This window comes from Eptesicus fuscus, chromosome 6 (genome assembly GCF_027574615.1).
Source record: "Eptesicus fuscus isolate TK198812 chromosome 6, DD_ASM_mEF_20220401, whole genome shotgun sequence".
Taxonomy (NCBI): domain Eukaryota; kingdom Metazoa; phylum Chordata; class Mammalia; order Chiroptera; family Vespertilionidae; genus Eptesicus; species Eptesicus fuscus.
In genome coordinates, this window is record NC_072478.1 from 25,381,004 (window position 1) to 25,399,499 (window position 18,496).

Consider the following 18,496-nt stretch of genomic DNA (forward strand, 5'->3'; position numbering starts at 1 on the left):
TAATGTCTTAGGATTATTATGAAAATATCATTTACTTGATGGACTCCCTGTAATAGTTTTGAGAACACTAGAGGTCCCTGGGCCGCTCTTTGAGAACTGCTACATGACACTATGTAGGTATAAAATGGGAATGTTTTGAATAGCATGGATCATAGAAAGCAGAATTGACAGGCAAGGGAGGAAGGCATTCTTTTGTAGATCCCCCGCTTTGAGTGAAACATTTTAGGGTCAGCTTAAATTCAGGACAAAGTTATTTTTTGACCAATCGCCCTGGTTTCTTCTTAACTTGTTTTCCTTCAAATTGGTTGCCTGCCTAAAATGTGTTCCTTGGCCTTGGGATTTGCCAACTTGAAATAAAATACCCCCTCAGGCTCAGTGTCACAACCAGTCACAGGGGCGATCACTTACCTTCCCAAAGGTCTTCAGTTCTCTTGCTTTTCCCTTCCACATGCTGGCTGGCCCCAGGATCCTCAGGATTTTTTCCCCCTGGACTCCCACATCCCTAACCCCATGGCCCAAGCAGGACTAATATATTACGGGAGTGACACCATCTGTATTTACCTTCATGAATGGACAGGGAGTGTCCTGGGGCTTGTAGTTGAGACAATGAGCTTCAGCCAATTAATAAAAAGATAATAGGGACAAGAAGAACATTGTCTAGGGAGAAGCTGTAGGAACCTGTAGAACACTACATTTAAGAAGGTGGGGGGTCTGGATTCCCCCATGAAACAGAAAGAGTTGTGTTTTAGAAAGCAGGGAAGGGTGATGTTATAAAAACTAAGAGAGGAGTGATCAAGAGTATTCACCTCTCATGTCTCAGTTCCCATGTCCCTCCTTCCCCAGGGCTGAAAAGGAGGGAGCAAGCACCTCAGTGGGTGCGATCTGTACCCACCACGCAGATCCCACAGGCTTCCAGCTGGACAGAGAACAGCTGTACTGGGAGCTAAGCTGGCAGACCCATGGTGTCACTCGGCTGGGCCCCTACACCCTGGACAGGAATAGTCTCTTCGTCAATGGTGAGTAGCTCTGCTGCAATGGGATCTCCTCCTGCTCCCCAGATGGGGTCTCCTTGGAGTGCATTTCTCTTTACCCATGTTTCTCTCTACCCGTAGAATTTCCATGGGGGCTCAACTCTCTTCCTTCATAACACCTAAAAAGCACCTTTTAAGGTTAAAAAAAAAAAAGTTTCCTTTAGTCTTCTTCATCCCAATGACCATTCACAGAAGCTCAAATGGAGCATGCAGACACCAAGGAAAGAAGAGGGTAAAGTAAGCCCATGGCAGTCAATACAAGAGCCAGTGGGTTCCCAGTGCAGTGTCTAATCTGCTTCTTTCACTTCCTTATGGCAGTTGTGGTCTTTTACCCATTCTCCAAGGGCCAGCTGGAATTATACCCACCTGAGAAACAAGCAACAAAGCTGTTAGTAATGATTTAGCAATAAATTCCTTTTCATCCATGTTCTTAGCAACAACACCCATAATAATACCTACAATAAAGGGTGATATTTATTGAGGGATTCCTGTGATGCAGAATGTTATATATATTATGTATTACTAACCCTGCCAACTTCTCTCAGATATCAGGTATATCTTACAGAAGAGAAAACAGGCCTGGTGGGGAAATTAACTTTCCCAAGATCAGATAATTAATGTAGGTGGTGGTGTCAGAAATCAAACCCTAAATTAACTCTAAAATCTAGGCCCCTTGACTACTAGGCTACACTGCAGACTAACCCAGCAAAAACAAGCCTCAAACCTCAGGACAGGAAGGCATACCAAGGGGCCTCACTATAACTGTTTAAACTAAAGCTTGATTAATTGTAGCCCCATTACATCACTGTGGATGCTTTCTTATTAGCTGTATTAAAACCTATATTGGATTTCATGAGTCCTTGGAGAGTACTTAAAAGGAGTAGTTACCAGTGCAGGCTTTGGTGAATTACAGATCTTGCTTTTATCAAGTCCTGGCTCTTCCTTTGACTTACTGTGTGACCCTGGGCAAGCCATGACCTCTCTAAGCTTCAGTGTCCATTTTCAGAATAGAAAAGTCACCTAAGTTGATTGCAATAAAACCTGAATAACCCAACTAAATCACAAGGCTCCACTTGGCCCCTTCTCAGAGATAAGTTTCATTTCAAAAAACCCAGGCAGCCCATCAAATATAAAAGAAGTCAGTTTTACTTTCATTACTTCCAGAGCATCAAAGAGGATCTGTTCCATGATCCAGAACTATACTTATTCAAATCCTCTTTTTCCCATTTCCTCTTTTTAAACTTCGTACACCCAGTCTTTGTTCTCTCCACAAGCCCAGCTCTCTCCCTCTTCATCTCTCTCCTGTATTATCTCAATTCAATATTACAGAAGTCCGAGAACTATATCGTCACAGATTGAGCTGTCTTTGGAGAGTAGGATTGTGGGAGAAACTGAAAGAGTAAGGACAAAATTATAATTAATAGGTAAAGAAAACACAAATATGGAGACACTCATTTAAAATAACAATGTCCCTATTATTCATTTGATAAGGTTGCTAATATTCTAGGCACTTAGTAAACCCCCATTAGATTGGGGATGCTTTGGTCATTACTGTCTTTCTGGTTAATGACTATGAGAATGAAATTATCATTAGTATCAGGGTATTATGCAGTTAACTCATAAAGAATACTGTTATTATTTATTGATGTATCTCAGAGAAAGCACTCAGGGAGGTTTGTATACTTATGTTTCTATTTCTACCCCTTACCCTATTCTTAACCTCCTCCCACCGTCATATTCTCTCTCTCTCTGTTTCTCTGTAGGTTATAACCAGCGATACTGGATCCCCACCACCAGCAGTGAGTAATGAGAGCCGGGATGTCCTATGTCTCAGGGACCCTTCCTCCCTAAACCTAGTTCCCAGGAAGAAAGTATCACCCATCCCCCAGATTGTCAACCCCAGAGTAGCTGCAGCCCAGCAGAAGCCTCAGATTAAGCCAAGTTAGAGATGCAAGTTCCCATGAACAGCCCTCCCCTTTCATTGCTTCATGATAGGGCTCAACAGTTTTTATTCATAGTGTATTTTCTTTCAGCTTTGGTGACCTCCACATTCTCTCCAGGACCAGCAGCATCTCTGAGCCCTACCCCCAGCTCTACAGGTAGCAATCTAACCTCTGAGTCCCATTAAACCTCAGCTCTCATTCCGTGGCTGATGAATTCTGGCAGGCTCTGGACCATGATGCCTACCCAGTGCAACCTGTTCCCCTTTCTCTCTCGGGCCCTAATCTCTGGCCACAGCAGCATCATTTTTTCCTGCAAGAACTCAGCTGTGCCTGATTCCTCCTTGTCCTCCAAATCTCAGCCCAGCATGCTCTTACTCAGACCACCATTTCCTTCGTGGCAATTCCTATGATTTGGATATCTGACTGCTCAAGTATTTTGGGCTGAGTGCAAAAGATCTCGGCCCAGATGTCCCATTGAAATGTCCACAGCTTTTCAGCCTTTGAACACTCTGGGATGAAAAGATTGAGGTTCCCTTTTGAACTAATGTCATACATCTAGCATGGAGGTCCCTTCTCCCCCTTTGGCTGGCTGAGGAGGGAGGGCATCCCAGATAGGATATCTCAGGCTTCAACAACTGGACACTATGATCCAAGAGATAATACTAGTCCCTTCCTCCCACATCAGGCTCTGCCTAAGCCTGTGATGCGTTTCCTCTCGTTCCCTCCCTCCACTGCAGATGTGGGCCCAGCCCCAGTGTCTTTCACCCTCAATTTCACTATCACCAACATGCTCTACACTCCAGACATGAGGCACCCAGGCTCTGCGAAGTTCAACTCCACTGAGAGGGCTTTGAATCATCTGGTAAGAGCCCATCAATGCCTACCCTAGCCTTACATGTTCTTGTCCCACCAGTCTCTTCAACTTTCCTCCATTTGCCTCCTCCCCAGCTTGGTCCTTTGTTCAAGAACACCAGCATTGGCCTAGTGTACTCTGGCTGCCGACTGGCCCTGCTCAGGTATGACTTCCCTTCCTAACATTACTCAGGGCATTGTCACAGGCAAGCTCACCTGGAGGTGAATACCTGAATGTGACAACTACAAAACAAGTCATATGTGATTGGAAGGTATCCCCTCTGGCTGAGTGCAACAGAGAGAGCTTCCCGAAAGAGCTGTCTGTCAAAGGTCTTCAATTATTTGGATAAGCAGATCCACAGAGCATTCATGCTCATTGGTCAGAAAATGCAGCATTGACTCATTAACTCAGGTAACACCCTCTAACAGAAGCTAAGGGCACTGAGAGAATCAGTCATGGGCCCTTTCCTCAAATCTCAGCTACCATATAGACTTAAAGTCATCATATGAATAGGGGTTAATACAATGATAAAGCACTACACAGGGGCCATAGGAGCCTGGAGAATAGATTTTTAGCTCAGCCTTGGGGAGTTGGGTGGAGGCTGTCTGAAGAAGGGGATTCCTGGGGTATGGTTTGACAGTCAAGTGTGCATTAACTAGAAGAAATAGTGGCAAAGCTATTCCAAGAGGTGGTGTAACTTAAGTCATGGGGCAGATGTGAAAAATAACTAGTGCATGAGAGAAGTTTTGTGAAATTGGAGGATAGAGTATGAGGAAATAGCAATTGAATAAAAGAAAAAAGGAGAAGTAAGGAGAGAGAAAGGGAGGGAAAGGAAGAGAGGAGGGTGAAGAGAGGGAGGAGAGAGAAGGAAAAAAGGAAGGAAGGAAGTTGGTTGACTGGGGGACTGGCTGAGGAGATGAATGGGTGCACAGGAGTGTAGTTGCGTGAGTGGTGGGTAAAATGTGGGATGAGTTTCGAGAAGTGGATAACATCAAGAGTTCAGGTTGGAGATGGGGTTTTAAAGGCATACTAAAGAGTTTTCATAGTATTTGGCACTGGAGAAGGCTGAGCATTAATAGTTCCGTATCCAAATGCATGAAGTCACATCCTGTTTCTGTCACTAGCCCTGTGAGGTTTTAGAAGTTCTTTAACATGGAAACATGGGAGGAGGAGCAGGTTCTGTGCTTTTAGGAGGGAAGATGATAAGCTTCATTTGAGATATTTGGAATCTAAGAGGTCTGAAGGACATCTCTGAGGCTGTTGATTACATGGCATAGAGCTCAGGAGAGAAGTCTTGGACAGTTAGAAGGATATTAGATCGTATAATAAAATTGGTAGCTGAAACAATGACCCCAAATGAGGGATAAAATAGTAGAAGATGACTGAGGGTGAAGCCCCGAAAATCAGTCCCTTTATGGAGTGGGAAGTTACCTACATGAATAGCACCCATAAAAGAACATGTTTGGGAAACCAGTCAAGGCCCAATGAAGAGGAATACCATACAACTTGGGGGAGTAGGTCAATTTAAAGGAAAGAGTTGAACAAGATATATAATTCCACCGTGTCTCTGAATGTCCTATTTCCCTAACCCTACCACCCTAGGACTGAGAAAGATGGGGCATCAACTGGAGTGGACACCGTCTGCACCTACCATCCTAACCCCATAGGCCCTGGACTGAACATAGAAGAGTTGTACCAGGAGCTGAGTCAGCTGACCCATGGCGTCACCCTGCTGGGCACCTACACCCTGGACAGAGACAGTCTCTATGTCAATGGTGAGTGTCTGTGTTGCAGCGGGAGTCGCCTGCAGTCCCCTGTCTCCCTGTACCAGTAATTCTCAACTGAAGGCAGTTCTCGGGGGACACTTGGCAATGTCCAGAAACATTTTCATGTCATGACTGGAGTGTGCTAATGACATCTAGTAGGTAGAGGCCGGGGGTGCTGCTAAAGATCCCACTATGCACAAGGCAGCCTCGCACTATGAAACATTATCTAGACCAAAATGTCAACAATGTTGAGGTTGAGAAATTGCTGTACACAAATTCACAGTTCTGGTACAAGCCCAGCTTAACACACACCACAGGAAGTCAATTTTTTTTCCTTTTTCAACGCCTGGAAGGAAATGTTTCCTTCTATTGGAGCCCAGCAAGAACACGCAGACTCTCAAGAGAGAAGTGGGTGGTGATGTGGGGCCCTGCAGTTAAGCCTTCCCCAGTAGGCAGCAGTGCACAGTTCAGCTCTCACTCTACCTTATTCTCTCCATCATGACAACTTACGGAAATTTTCTAAGTTTCCATGGGCCAGACAGAACGACACTCATGAAACTATTCATGAAAAAACACCAGTACACCATGAATCATAACTGTTTACACAACACTGTTGACAACAAGGCCCCTGACAGTAGTGCTAACACTGAGAACAACTCTAATAGTGGCTAAATCTCACCAAAAAATTCTTATGTACCAAGAATTGTCTTTATTTCTATACTAGAGGCCTGTAACAAAATTTGTGCTTTTGGTGGGGTGTGTCCCTCAACCCGGCCTGTGTCCTCTCACAGTCTGGGAGCCCCGTGATTAATTGCCCCAAAGAGGTAGGCCCTGCCCACCCGGCCGGGCTCCGTGATGGATCACCACCACAGAGGGAGGCCCAGGCTACCCGCTGCCGCACCACCATGGGGTAGCCTGGGCATCCCTCTTTGGGGTGATCGTGGAGCCCCCCCGATTGATCGATCGCCCCGCCGGCCAGTGGCATGTGCCTCCCTCTGCAGGGTGATCATGCAATTTATTTATTGATTGCACCCCTGCAGAGGGAGGCCCCACCCATCCGCCACAGCCTGCCTGTCGGTGGCCTGGGCCTCCCTCTTTGGGGCAATCATGGGGTCCCCAATTGATCGATCGCCCTGCCAGCTGGTAGCCTGAGCCTCCCTCTGCAGGGAAATCATGGGGTGATGGTGGAGGCCCCCTGGCCAATCACATCGCACCCGACTTGGCTGGCCTGGCGCCAATGCATGTCATAGTGTGGTCGTCCGGAAGGTTGTCCAGACAGTCATTTCTGCTGTTTGGTCGTTTGGTCAATTTGCATATTATGCTTTTATTGTTATAGATTCCCTATTCATCTTACCCTAAACCCTGTAAGTTATAATGCTCATTTTTAGAGAGCAATCATGCATTCACACAGGAAGTCATTTGCCCGAGATCATCCAGCCATAATGCATTGGCAGAGTCAACACTCAAACCCAATATTGAGTCTAAACTCCCAAGATCCTATCCACAAGGTGACCATTCAGACAGAGAAAGCCTCAACTCTCAGGACCAGAAGGAGTATTAAATGAGCATGAGCTCAATAATCCAGCCTAGTGTTTGACTAGTTATCAGCTTGGAATTCCTTTTATATATGGTTTGAAATATACATTTATATTAACAACAGCACATCATGCTCTTTGTCCATAACAGATTGAACTCTAGGATTGGGACTGCCTTAAAGCAATGGGTAATAGTATGGGAATTGGTGACAGATCTCTGTTTTGTGTGATGCTGAACAAGTCATGTAACCTCTCTAGGCACTAATGTCCCCTTAATAGAATAAACATACATACCAAGCAGGATTGTTCTGAAAATTAAATTAGAGCACAGCAATAACCCAAGAAAATCCCAGGGCTCCTCTGGGTCCAGTCTTTACTCAATCTCTCTCAGAGTATCAAAGGAGATGCAATTCATGACCCAGAGAAATACTCATGAAAAAATTCTCTTTTTCCCAATTCCTTTCATGCTCCCAAATTTTACACCATCCACCTGACCTCCAAGTCTCCTCATTTTTACTATCCCACCTCATCTCCAAATTTTCTCTAATATTCCCTTTCCTCTATCTCACTACACTTTTACCTTCACATACCACTCTCTTAAGCTGCTGCAGTTTCCTCTATTATACATCACAAAAAGCAGAAATTAAGCGAGAAAAATAAAATTATACTATCATAAAATATTGTGACGAGAGAGAATGTGACAGAAGGAGGATAAAATTATCTTAATGGATTGAGAGAACACAGATAAGGCTTGGAGCACAAACTTGGTCATTAATTTGCCCCCTTACCCTTGTAATGTGTTCAGCATTATTTCTGGTGCATAGTACATTCCCAATAAGTAGGAAGAGCTATTATTGTATTTTTATTTTGGTGATAATAATGGTAATGATGTTCATCATTATTTTCAAAGGACATAAAGGCACCAAAGGAAATGTAGTCATTATTTTTCATTTATGAGTTTCAAAAAGTTGTTAATGAATTTCATTTCTAGGTCCACCATCTACCTTTTCTTAAATCTTTACTCTTTTCTCCCTACCTGCAGGTTATAATCGTCGCAGCTGGACCCCTGCCACAAGCAGTGAGTATTTGAAACTGAAACTTCAGTGCCCAGCAGACCCTTCTGCCCCAGAGTGCATTTCTCAGGAGAAAGCTACTACTGTCCCCTACAAAGTTTCCAGCTTCAGCCTCATAGCAGCCCCTAGCCCACCCAAAGTCTTGCTCTGAGTCAAGATAGAAGCCCAAATTCCAGTGAAAAGCTTCTGAATCACATTCCCTCAGGGTGGGACTCAATTATTTTCCCCATGTTTGTTTGTTTGTTTTTTCCTCAACTTCAGTGATTTCTAGATTCTGTCAAGAATCTTTCATGTCTCTCTTGCCCATTCTCAGCTCTACAGGTTGGAATCTGCTCTCTGAGTTCTACAAAACGTTACCTCTGCATGGTCTGGTCCCTGTTTACCACCTCGCTTGTCCCCTCGCTCTCTCCATCGCTCTGTAGGCTTTGGCCACATCAGACATTTGTCTACTCTTCTAGTGTCCTAACCTTTGTCTGGCCTTTATTCTAGCCTTTCCTGATGGTCAGCTATTCCTGACTCCTTATTGCTTTGCAGTTCCACCATCACCTTCTCTGAAAGACTTTTTCAGACCACTTTACATGAAGTAGCACTTCTTCTGAATACATGCCTCGTTTCTTTGTCATATCACCATGAGTATTTCTTTCATGAATTTACTACCATTTGGTTTACTTCGTCTTTATGTATTTGTCACCCTGGAGCTAAACAACTAATAGGCACTCACTTTATATTTATAGATTGAATGAATGGATGAAAGTAGCAAATTCTGTATACATCCACATCTGTGGATTTTCTTTGAACATACAGGAAATCATTCAGGATCTTAGTCATGAATTTGAATCTTGCCCTGTCTCCTTGTCTTGCCCAGATCTGGATCTGAGAGCATCTGAGTTTCTAGGAACCTAATAGGGAGGTATGATTTTTGCCATGAAACCTGTCTTACCTTAAGATTTATTTTAAAAATTAAGTCCCTGGGTCTGTTACATGCTTATGTCATGACCTAGGCTGGGTATCCCTAACCCTTAATCCTGCTGTGTGAGTCTGAAGTTATGGGATACAAACTGGTGTCCTATAATTTGAATTTTGCCTTCAGACCTATATTTTGTAAGTCAATGAGACTGCAAATGTTGTACAAGTCTTAAGATGCGCACTTTTCAGTTCCTCACTGCTTCACCCTGATCAACTCAACCATTTATGTAACATGCCTCGCTCCTACAGGCTTTAAAATATGTGGCATGTGCTGTATAGATCAAGTCATTCTATGACGGATGATGTCATTTTTCTTAATTATTCAATATTTGTTCTTAATCATTGTTTTTCAGAAGTTTGGTTCTGATGTGTCTGGCACAGTTTTCTTTAATTTATACTGTTTGGAATTTTCTAATTTTCCAAAGAAAGTTGGTTCTCAAGAAAGTTGGGGAAATTTCAGCCACTATTTCTTCAATTACTTTCTGCACTAATCTCTGTCATTCTCATCCTCCAGTGAAATGAGTGTCCCACAAGTCCCTGAGGCTCTGTTCATCTTTCAATCAATTTTTTTCTTTTTTCTTCAGACTTGATAATTTCTAATAACGTATTTTAAAAATCACCAACCCTTTTCTCTGTCATCTCCATCCTGCCCATCAAGTGATTTTTTAAAAATCTCAGGTACTGCCCTGATCGGTTTGGCTCAGTGGATAGAGCGTCGGCCTGAGGACTGAAGGGTCCCAGGTTCAATTCCAGTCAAGGACATGTACCTTGGTTGCGGGCATATCCCCAGTAGGGGGTGTGCAGGAGGCAGCTGATCGATGTTTCTCTCTCATCGATGTTTCTGGCTCTCTATCCCTCTCCATTCCTCTCTGTAAAAAATCAATAAAATATACTTAATAAATAAATAAATAAAATCTCAGGTACTGTATATTTCAGTTCTACAACATCCACTTGACTTTTTTTTATAATTTCCCTTTTCTGCTGAGAACTTCTATCTTTACATTTATTTCAAGTGTTTACCTTTTATCTCATAGAGCATAGTTCTAATACCTGCTAATTCCAACATCTGGGTCCTTGGAGTTTGCATCTGTTAATTGTCTTTCCCTCAAGGATTAGGTAGATATTTTTCTGGTTGTTTTTTGTTTAAGTCAAATAATTTTGGGTAATATCTTAGATATTGTGAATTATGCTTGTGTATACTCTGGGTCCTGTGATCCTCTTGGGATTATTATCATTATTTTTGTTTGTTTTAGCAGGTAACAAGCTATCTCCTCTCTGGCCCACAAAAGCCCTATTTCCTAGTTCTATTTTGTTAGAAATATGGGATTTCTGTCTTAACTTTATCTACCTATGTCTTCACTCCTACACTCACAGTTCCATGACTGGGACCTGCCTTCAAAAATCTATTAGAGAAAGGAGTTTTAAAAAGAATAAAACTCTCCATTTTGGGGGTATATTATTGGTTTAAATTTTTTGATTGTGCTAAAATAGTTATAACATAAAATTTACCATTTTAAGTATACAGTTAAATAGTGTTAAGTATATTCACATTGTTATGTAACTAATCTCTAAAATTTTTTTATCTTGCAAAACAAACTCTGTACCCATTAAAAAAATAATCTCCATTTCCCTTTCCTCTCATCTCCTAGCAACTACCATTTACTTTCCGTCTCTATGAATTTGACTACTCTAGGGACCTCATATAATCCTGAATGTTGAATTATACAGTAGTTGTCCTTTTGCTTATCCATGTTTTTGCATGTGTCAAAAGTTTCTTCTTTTTAAGGGCTAAATAATATACCATCGTATGAATATATCACATTTTGTTTATTCACTCATTTGTCAATGGACACTTGGTTTGCTTCCACCTATTGGCTATTATAAACAACGCTGCTATGAACATGTGAATACAAATGGAAAGGTCTCTATTTTTGAGCCAAAAGGCATCATAGCTGTGCCTTTCTTTGTCTGGGACTTGGATAAAATTTACTTTCTCTGAGCCTCCGTGTCCCCCATATGTAAAATGGGACTGGTAACACCAACCTATCGGGTCTGTGATGTGGGTGAGCTGAGATGCTGCAGGTAAAGTGCTCAATGCGAAGGCTGGAACACAATTATTGCTCCACAGATTCTATTTATAGAGGGTACAGTCGCCCAGCTCAGACCACTGGCCTTTTGATTCTTCATACTCTAGCCCCTAGGTGATCATACAGGGTTTTTTGCGTTTTTTGTTTTTTTTTTTTTTTTTTTGTACTAGGGCACTTTTGAGAAAGAAATGGGGGTTGAATTAATGTTTACACAAGAGCAACATGATTGTCCATAGAAAACCAGATGTGGACTCTCCATCTAAAATCCACTCTGCAAAGATGGTCAGTGAAGTTGAGGCAGGGGTCATTCTCATGGGAGAAACAGCCTTGACCACTCAGCAGTTGCACATTCCCTCATGAAGCCAGAAGACTATGGGAGATTCTGCCCCAGGGGGCAGCAGACTGACTTTGCTTCTCTTCTTTCACCATAATATGTACCAATTGCTTCTCTTTTGGCACATTGGGCTGAAAAGAGTTGAGGTTCTTTTTCCAGCTAAAATTATCCATCCAGTATAGAGGTGCCTCCCTGTTTCTAAGTTTGGCAGGATGCAAGGGTGACACAGGTGCGGCATCTTAGGCCTGATTGGCTGGACACCGAGGCCAAAGTGACAACCCTGGACCCACCCCTCCAGCCATCCCAGCCAGAGATCATAATGAGTCCCCCTTCTTCCTTTCCCACTGCAGGTGTGAGCCCTTCTCTGGTGTCCTTCACCCTCAACTTCACCATCACCAGCCTGCGCTACACAGAGGGCATGGGGAACCCCGGATCTGAGATATTCACCAACATGGAGAGAATCTTGAATCGCCTGGTGAGAGCCCCTCCAAGACCCTTTCTCCAATACCTACTTTTGTCCTGCCCAGCTCCTTGGCCCATCTGCTCATCTCTCTCTCTTTCATTCCCAGCTCAAACCATTGTTCCAGAACAGCAGTATTGGGCCCTTCTATTTTGGCTGCAGATTGACCTTGCTCAGGTGAGAAGTTCAGAGTAGGCAATGTGGGGGGCTGACCCTGAGCTGGACCTTGACGTTATGCACCCACTATCCTAAGGAGAGCTGACCACCAGTTTCCACTCTGGCTCACATTGTTTCCCTGATCATAAAATGGAAAATCCTTGTAGTCTTTCCTTCCCAGGAAGTAAGGTTGAACTTTTAAGAAAGATCTTTCTTCTGGAACTCATTGAGAAATCAACTTATCAATCATGTCAGCTTCGTCATGATAAAGCAGTGATTTTCAACCAGGAGTGATTTCGCTCCCAGGGGATATTTGACAATGTTGGGAGAAAATTTTTGTTATCACAACTCAAGGGGGGCTTTGCTACTGGTCTATAGTGAGGGAGGCCAGAGAGACTGCTAAATATCCCATAAGACACAGGACAGTCTCCCCGGGCCAAGATTTATCTGACCCAAATGGTGCCAACGTGAGAAACCTTGTTCGAGAGTATGCATTTTGTCACATTTAGTCTCATAATTGACCTATTTGAAATACCTAACAAACACTCCCTTTTCCTACCATCCCCCAGCAGTGACCAAATTCTGACCAATCAAAGGTGGACTTGGGATGTCTGCTACCCCCAGAGGGATTATTGAGCAATAAAGCATAATTGTTATACAGTTTTATTTGACGTCTGCCACATCTATGTTCAAATCCTAGCTTCCCTGTTTCAAGGTTGTGTGACTCGGACAAGTTACCTAATGTGTCTGTGCCTCAGCTGTCTCATCTATCAATCGGAGTGTCTCAATCTGCTTTTCTGCGTAAAACATTTAGCCCACAATTCTGCTGGATGGCCACTTGGGCTGGATTCTCCTGGGAGAGTCTCCTGCCTGGGCTGGCTCAGCTAATCTCAAATGAAGCTTATTCATTTCTGCAGTCAGCTGCTGGCTGGGACATCTCAGTTCTCCTCCATATTCTCTCGTTCTCCTGCAGGCTAGCTTGGGCTCATTCACATGCTCAGAGTTCCAAGAGCAGCAAGAAATGAGAAGCCCTAATGCACACCTGCTTTTCAAGCTTCTGCTTGTATCTCGTTTGCTAATGTCCATTGAACAGTCCTGTGGCCAAGCTCAGATTCAAGAGATATGGAAACAGACTTCCCTTCTAATAAAAGGGAATATTTTGTGATCATTTGTGTGAGCACAGTAAAAATTAAAATGAAAGGTTCTTAGTAAAAAACTTAGTATGTAGAGAACATGCAGTAAATTACTCACTGTCTTTCCTAGAACTAGGTACTAAGAATAACTCCAGCATGTGGAACCCACCCTTTGTACTTGGGTCACCTTACCCCTTGTGTGGTATCTCCCAATCACTGACCTTTTGTCTGAGGATGGAATCCACAGCTCCAAAGATACTCACCATTGTCCCTCAGCCATGATGCTATTATTTTACTTTTCTGCTGGCCCTGAGATTTTTCTGGCTCTGGGACACCACACAGCCTCATCCTCATCCCCAGCCTAGGCTGGTTGCTTGGTCTCATTGTTGCCTTTAAAATGCTCAATCATTGCAAATTCCATTCATACCAAGAACTCTGGCCCTTTTAATACTTAATAAAATTTGCTGCTTTTTATTACCTCATTTGACAGATGAAACAAGGAGCCACAGAGAGGTTGAGAGACTTACCCAGAGTCACCCAGAAATTAAGTAGCAGAGCTGGGATTTAAGCAATCTGACATTGCCTTTTTCCACTTTATCCAATTCCCCGATGTCTTCCTTCTACCCTCTCTGTCATGCTTCTCTTATTAAGATGTATGTTGCCTTGTTATGATTGTGATTTTAAAGTTTGGCACAAATATCAACATTTTGAGATGCTATATCCTCTCTGTTCAGAGACCTTGGCTGTCCAGTTTATTTCTAGCCCTCCCCCAGGACCAAGGCCATTTCAGGCTGTTTCTCTGGGCCCTGACCTATAGTCCCCACCTCCCCGTCACTGTGTATCCTCCCTGCCCAGGCCTGAAAAAAATGGAACAACCACTGGAATTGATGCTGTCTGCACATACCATTCTGACTATGTGGATCCTAAGCTGGACAGAGAGCAGCTGTACTGGGAGATGAGCTATGGGACCCATGGTGTGACCCAGCTGGGCTCCTTCACACTGGACAAGGACAGCCTCTACATCAATGGTGAGCATCCTTTTTGTAACCATAAGTTGAAGCTGAGAATCTGCACCCACTCATCCTATGTGTGGTCTTCTGCCTGAGCAATCTCCTTTGATGTCTGAAGGACCCCCATAGACCCTCCAGTTTGCAAATCCTTCTCTTTCCATGGCATCCATGCATTCGACAGAAATGATTTGTATACTTGTCTGAGACACAAAAACCTTTCTCCAGACAAATGAGCGACAATATCCCTGTGGCTGAAGCAAATGGAGATTCAAGAGGCTGGCTATTTATCTGTCTCCCTGCCAATATCTCAGAAATACCTCTAGACCCTGAGAAGCACAGTTGGCAAACAAATGCTCTAGAAATGTTGGTATAGGTATCATCCCAAATAAATTGCAAGCCCATGAAGGCAGGGACTGGGTCTTTGATTTCTCAGTCCTTTATGAACAAGGTATTATTGCCCCTGAATCATTACTGTTGAACTGTGTAGACTTGAAGTCTGAGTCTGGGGTAGGGGCTTGTGGTCCTCAGCCTGTATCTTGGACATCCCTCCCTTGCTTGTATCCTAGTACCGTCGCCTTTTCTCATTTCAGGTTATACCCATCAGACCTCAGCTTCCACCCCCAGTGGTGAGTACTCAGGGCCCTGATGGCTAGGTGCTCCAGGCCCCCTATGGACTGCAACCGATTCCCCAACCCAGGGCCTTGGCAGGAGAGGAATCCAGAGGACCCGGTTATCTCACTCACCTACTCTACATCAGTGGCTTGGGCTGGACAGGAAAGCTGCACAGAGTCATCCATGCTACACTCAGGGTCCCCATTCTTTCTCCAGACCATTTCTCTTCAGCGACCGTGACCTCCACTCTCTCCCCAAGGACCTCGCTGGTACCAACCCACTTCTCCAGCTCCACGGGTAGGTGACTTCTCTTCCAGCTCCTTCTAGGAAGCCTCAAAGCTGGGACCCAGGAAGTGCAGGAAAACGCTGCTGTTTGGGGAACCTAGAGCTGCCATGGGCACCCTTTGCTCTGAACTCCTCAAGAGCAGAGAATGTGAACTCCTCATCTCTCCAGCTGTTGACCTTTGACAATTTACTTACCCTCTTGGTGCCTTCGTTTCCTTACCTGACAAGTGGGAATAATAATACTTCATAAGATATTATGAAGTTAAATGAAAATGTATGTAACAACACCTAGCACTGGAATTACTAGAATATTTAGTTCAACAAATACTATTGGGCATGTGTTCTGTGCTGGGCAGAGGGGATAAGATAAGTCAAGGTGTGGTCCCTCCCCTCACCCAGCTTACAGTGTATTGAGAGAGACTGAAATTAAACATACAGTAACAATTGATAATAACTATGGAAGATAACCATGTTGTTCAGAACTCACTACATGCCAGGCCCTATCCCATTCTTTTTATTTCTAACTTTTCACTTTGATATCAATGTAGTTTCACAGGAAATTGCAAAAAAGTGCAGAGATTTCTGTACTCTACCCAGTCTCTCCTTCATGATTAACATCATACATAGAGTCCACTGTCAAAACCAGTAAGTAAATTGACATTATTAGATCTACAGAACTCCAGTTTCAGGTTTTACTATTTACATGTACTTGTATGTATGCGTGTAGTTCTCTGCCATTTTATCACATATGGAAACTTTTGTAACCACCCCTGCAATCAAGATACAGAATAAGTCACACCCACCCAGCCCAACCCCTGGAAACTACTAATCTATAAACCATGTCTACAGTTTTTTTATTCTGAGAATGTTATATCAATGGAATCATACAACATGCGACCTTTGGCAACTGCCTTTTTTCACTCAGCCATAATGCACTTGAAATGTGCTAACTCCCTTAACAATCATTTAACCTCCATAATTTTCTTACAGTAAGGAGTCTGGTTCTCCTCATTTTACAGTTAAAGAAATGGAGATACATACAAGTTGAGTAACAAAACCCTGGTCTCATGCTGATGAGGGGCTATGTTGAAACCAACATAGAATTAACCATATCAATTATTTCTAAGTGCACATTCACAACGTTGTGCAACCGTTACCACTATCCCACTTCCAGAACTTTTCAACATTTCTAATGGAGACTTGGTCCCCATTAAACACTAACTTCCCATACCCATCCCCAGCCCATGGTAACCTCTATTCTACTCTCTGTCTCTATGAATTTGACTGTTCTAAGTACTTTACATAAGCGGAATTATACATTATGAGTCCCTTATATCTGGCTTATTTCACTTAGCATAACATTTTCAAGGTTTATCCATATGTATCATGTATCAAAGTTCATTCCTTTTTATAGCTGAATACTCTTCCATTCATCTGTTGATAGACACAGGTTATTTCCACCTTTTGACTGTTGTTTTCAATAGCTATGAACATTTGTGTTCAAGTGACTGAGTCACTGTTTTCAATTCTTTTGTGTATATACCTAAAGTGAAATTGCTGGGTAATATGGTAATCCTGGGTTTAACTTTCTGAGGAACTGATTGCCATACAGCTCTACCAGCATTCCCACCAACAGTGCATGAGGGTTCTAATTTCTGCGCATTCTCAGCAACACTTGTTATTTTCCCTAGGAAAAAAATAGCCATTCTAATGGATGTGCATGTTACTGTATCTAACAGCATCTTGCTTTGCTCTTTATATAGCATTCTGTCTTTGTGTCCTAAGGTAGTTTACCTGCCTACTTTAGACCCCTGCTTCCTCAGATCTGGACCCTTCATCTTGGTTCCCCAGAAGTTGCCTGAGAGCCCAGCCCAGGTCTGACTCAGGCATGGCGTCCTTTTTCCTTCCCTCTGCCATAGCAGCTGTTTCTTTCCTGGTGCCACTCACCCTCAACTTCACCATCACCAACCTGCACTACGAGGAGGACATGCAGCACCCTGGCTCCAGGAAATTCAACACCACAGAGAGGATCCTGCAGGGTCTGGTGAGACCCTGCCCACTGATGCCAACTCCACCCACTTTACCCCTGCTCTACCCAGTAATGTCAGCCCATTCCACCCCACTTATGCCCCCACCTCACCATCTCTACCCTGTTCACCTCACCAATGTCTCAGCCCCTTCTGGCCTCCCTCAGTGGTTCCTTCTCACCTCTCCTCTCCTCTCTTATAGCTCAAATCTGTGTTCAAGAATAGCAGTCTGAGATTACTCTATGCAGGCTGCAGACTAGCCTCGCTCAGGTGAGACGCCGCCTCCCAAGAACACAGCCCACCTGGGGTATGGGACCCTAATTTATGGATTCCATGGCTTTGTCCGAATTTGGTACAACTACTGCCCATGGGTACTAAGCATCGAAAATACCTACAACAGCAATAACAGCATCTAAAAATTACTAAAACCCAGGCACTGTGGTGTTACTTTATATTTAATCTCATCAGTCCTTGCAACAACCTCATGAAGCAGGAGCAGAAGGTGAAACTGAGGCTCAGAGGGATTAAGGAACTTGTGCAGGTTTCACAGAGAAATCCCAGCATTTTGGGTTGTAGTTCCAAACACCTAGCCCTTAAGCAGCCCTGTCTCCTCTGCCCACATTATGACCTTGTAGGTTGTGGAAAATACCAATCTGACAACCTTTCTAAAGGAACTGGCCCAGAAGATCTAAGAGGGGAAGAAAAGCTAGTATTACAGAGAGAATGTATGCTCCTAAATAGGTCAGACTCAGCCGAAGGGAGCCTTCCCAGCCCAGGGACGTCTGGGGGTTGAGGTGGACACAGTCCCCTAAAAAAGCCTAAAAAGGGCATCTGGACATTCCAGACTGTGGTGGAAATGGGTCAACACTGGTATAATATCCAATATACATTATCAAAATTATAATCTGTATTACTTAGTGTATATATGTATATATATATATATATATTACTAGGTATATGTATAACAGGTATAGTATATAATTTACAATAATAAAATATAAGTAAACATATATCACTATATATGTTAGACATATGTTTATGTATATTTATTTATGTTATATATAATATATACTATGTATGTGTGTGTGAGTATATATATATGTGTATATACATACACACACACACACACACACACATACACACACACACACTATAATAGGTGTAATAAAAATTGTGGGGCTCTGTCACACACCTATTGCTTTGTGTGTATATATATATGTGTATG

General features: G+C 43.2%; 1 protein-coding gene across 1 annotated transcript in view; it reads left to right on the forward strand.

Annotated features, from left to right (window-relative positions):
- LOC103303162 (mucin-16) overlaps window positions 1-18,496 on the forward strand; it is a 98,447-nt gene that overhangs the window by 30,005 nt on the left and 49,946 nt on the right. Inside the window, 12 exon segments of the mRNA XM_054718351.1 lie at window positions 844-1,016; window positions 2,795-2,830; window positions 3,712-3,836; window positions 3,923-3,990; window positions 5,430-5,602; window positions 8,171-8,340; window positions 11,887-12,063; window positions 12,158-12,225; window positions 14,193-14,365; window positions 14,938-14,973; window positions 17,164-17,288; window positions 17,474-17,541. Of these exon segments, the coding sequence (XP_054574326.1) occupies window positions 844-1,016; window positions 2,795-2,830; window positions 3,712-3,836; window positions 3,923-3,990; window positions 5,430-5,602; window positions 8,171-8,340; window positions 11,887-12,063; window positions 12,158-12,225; window positions 14,193-14,365; window positions 14,938-14,973; window positions 17,164-17,288; window positions 17,474-17,541 (1,392 nt within the window).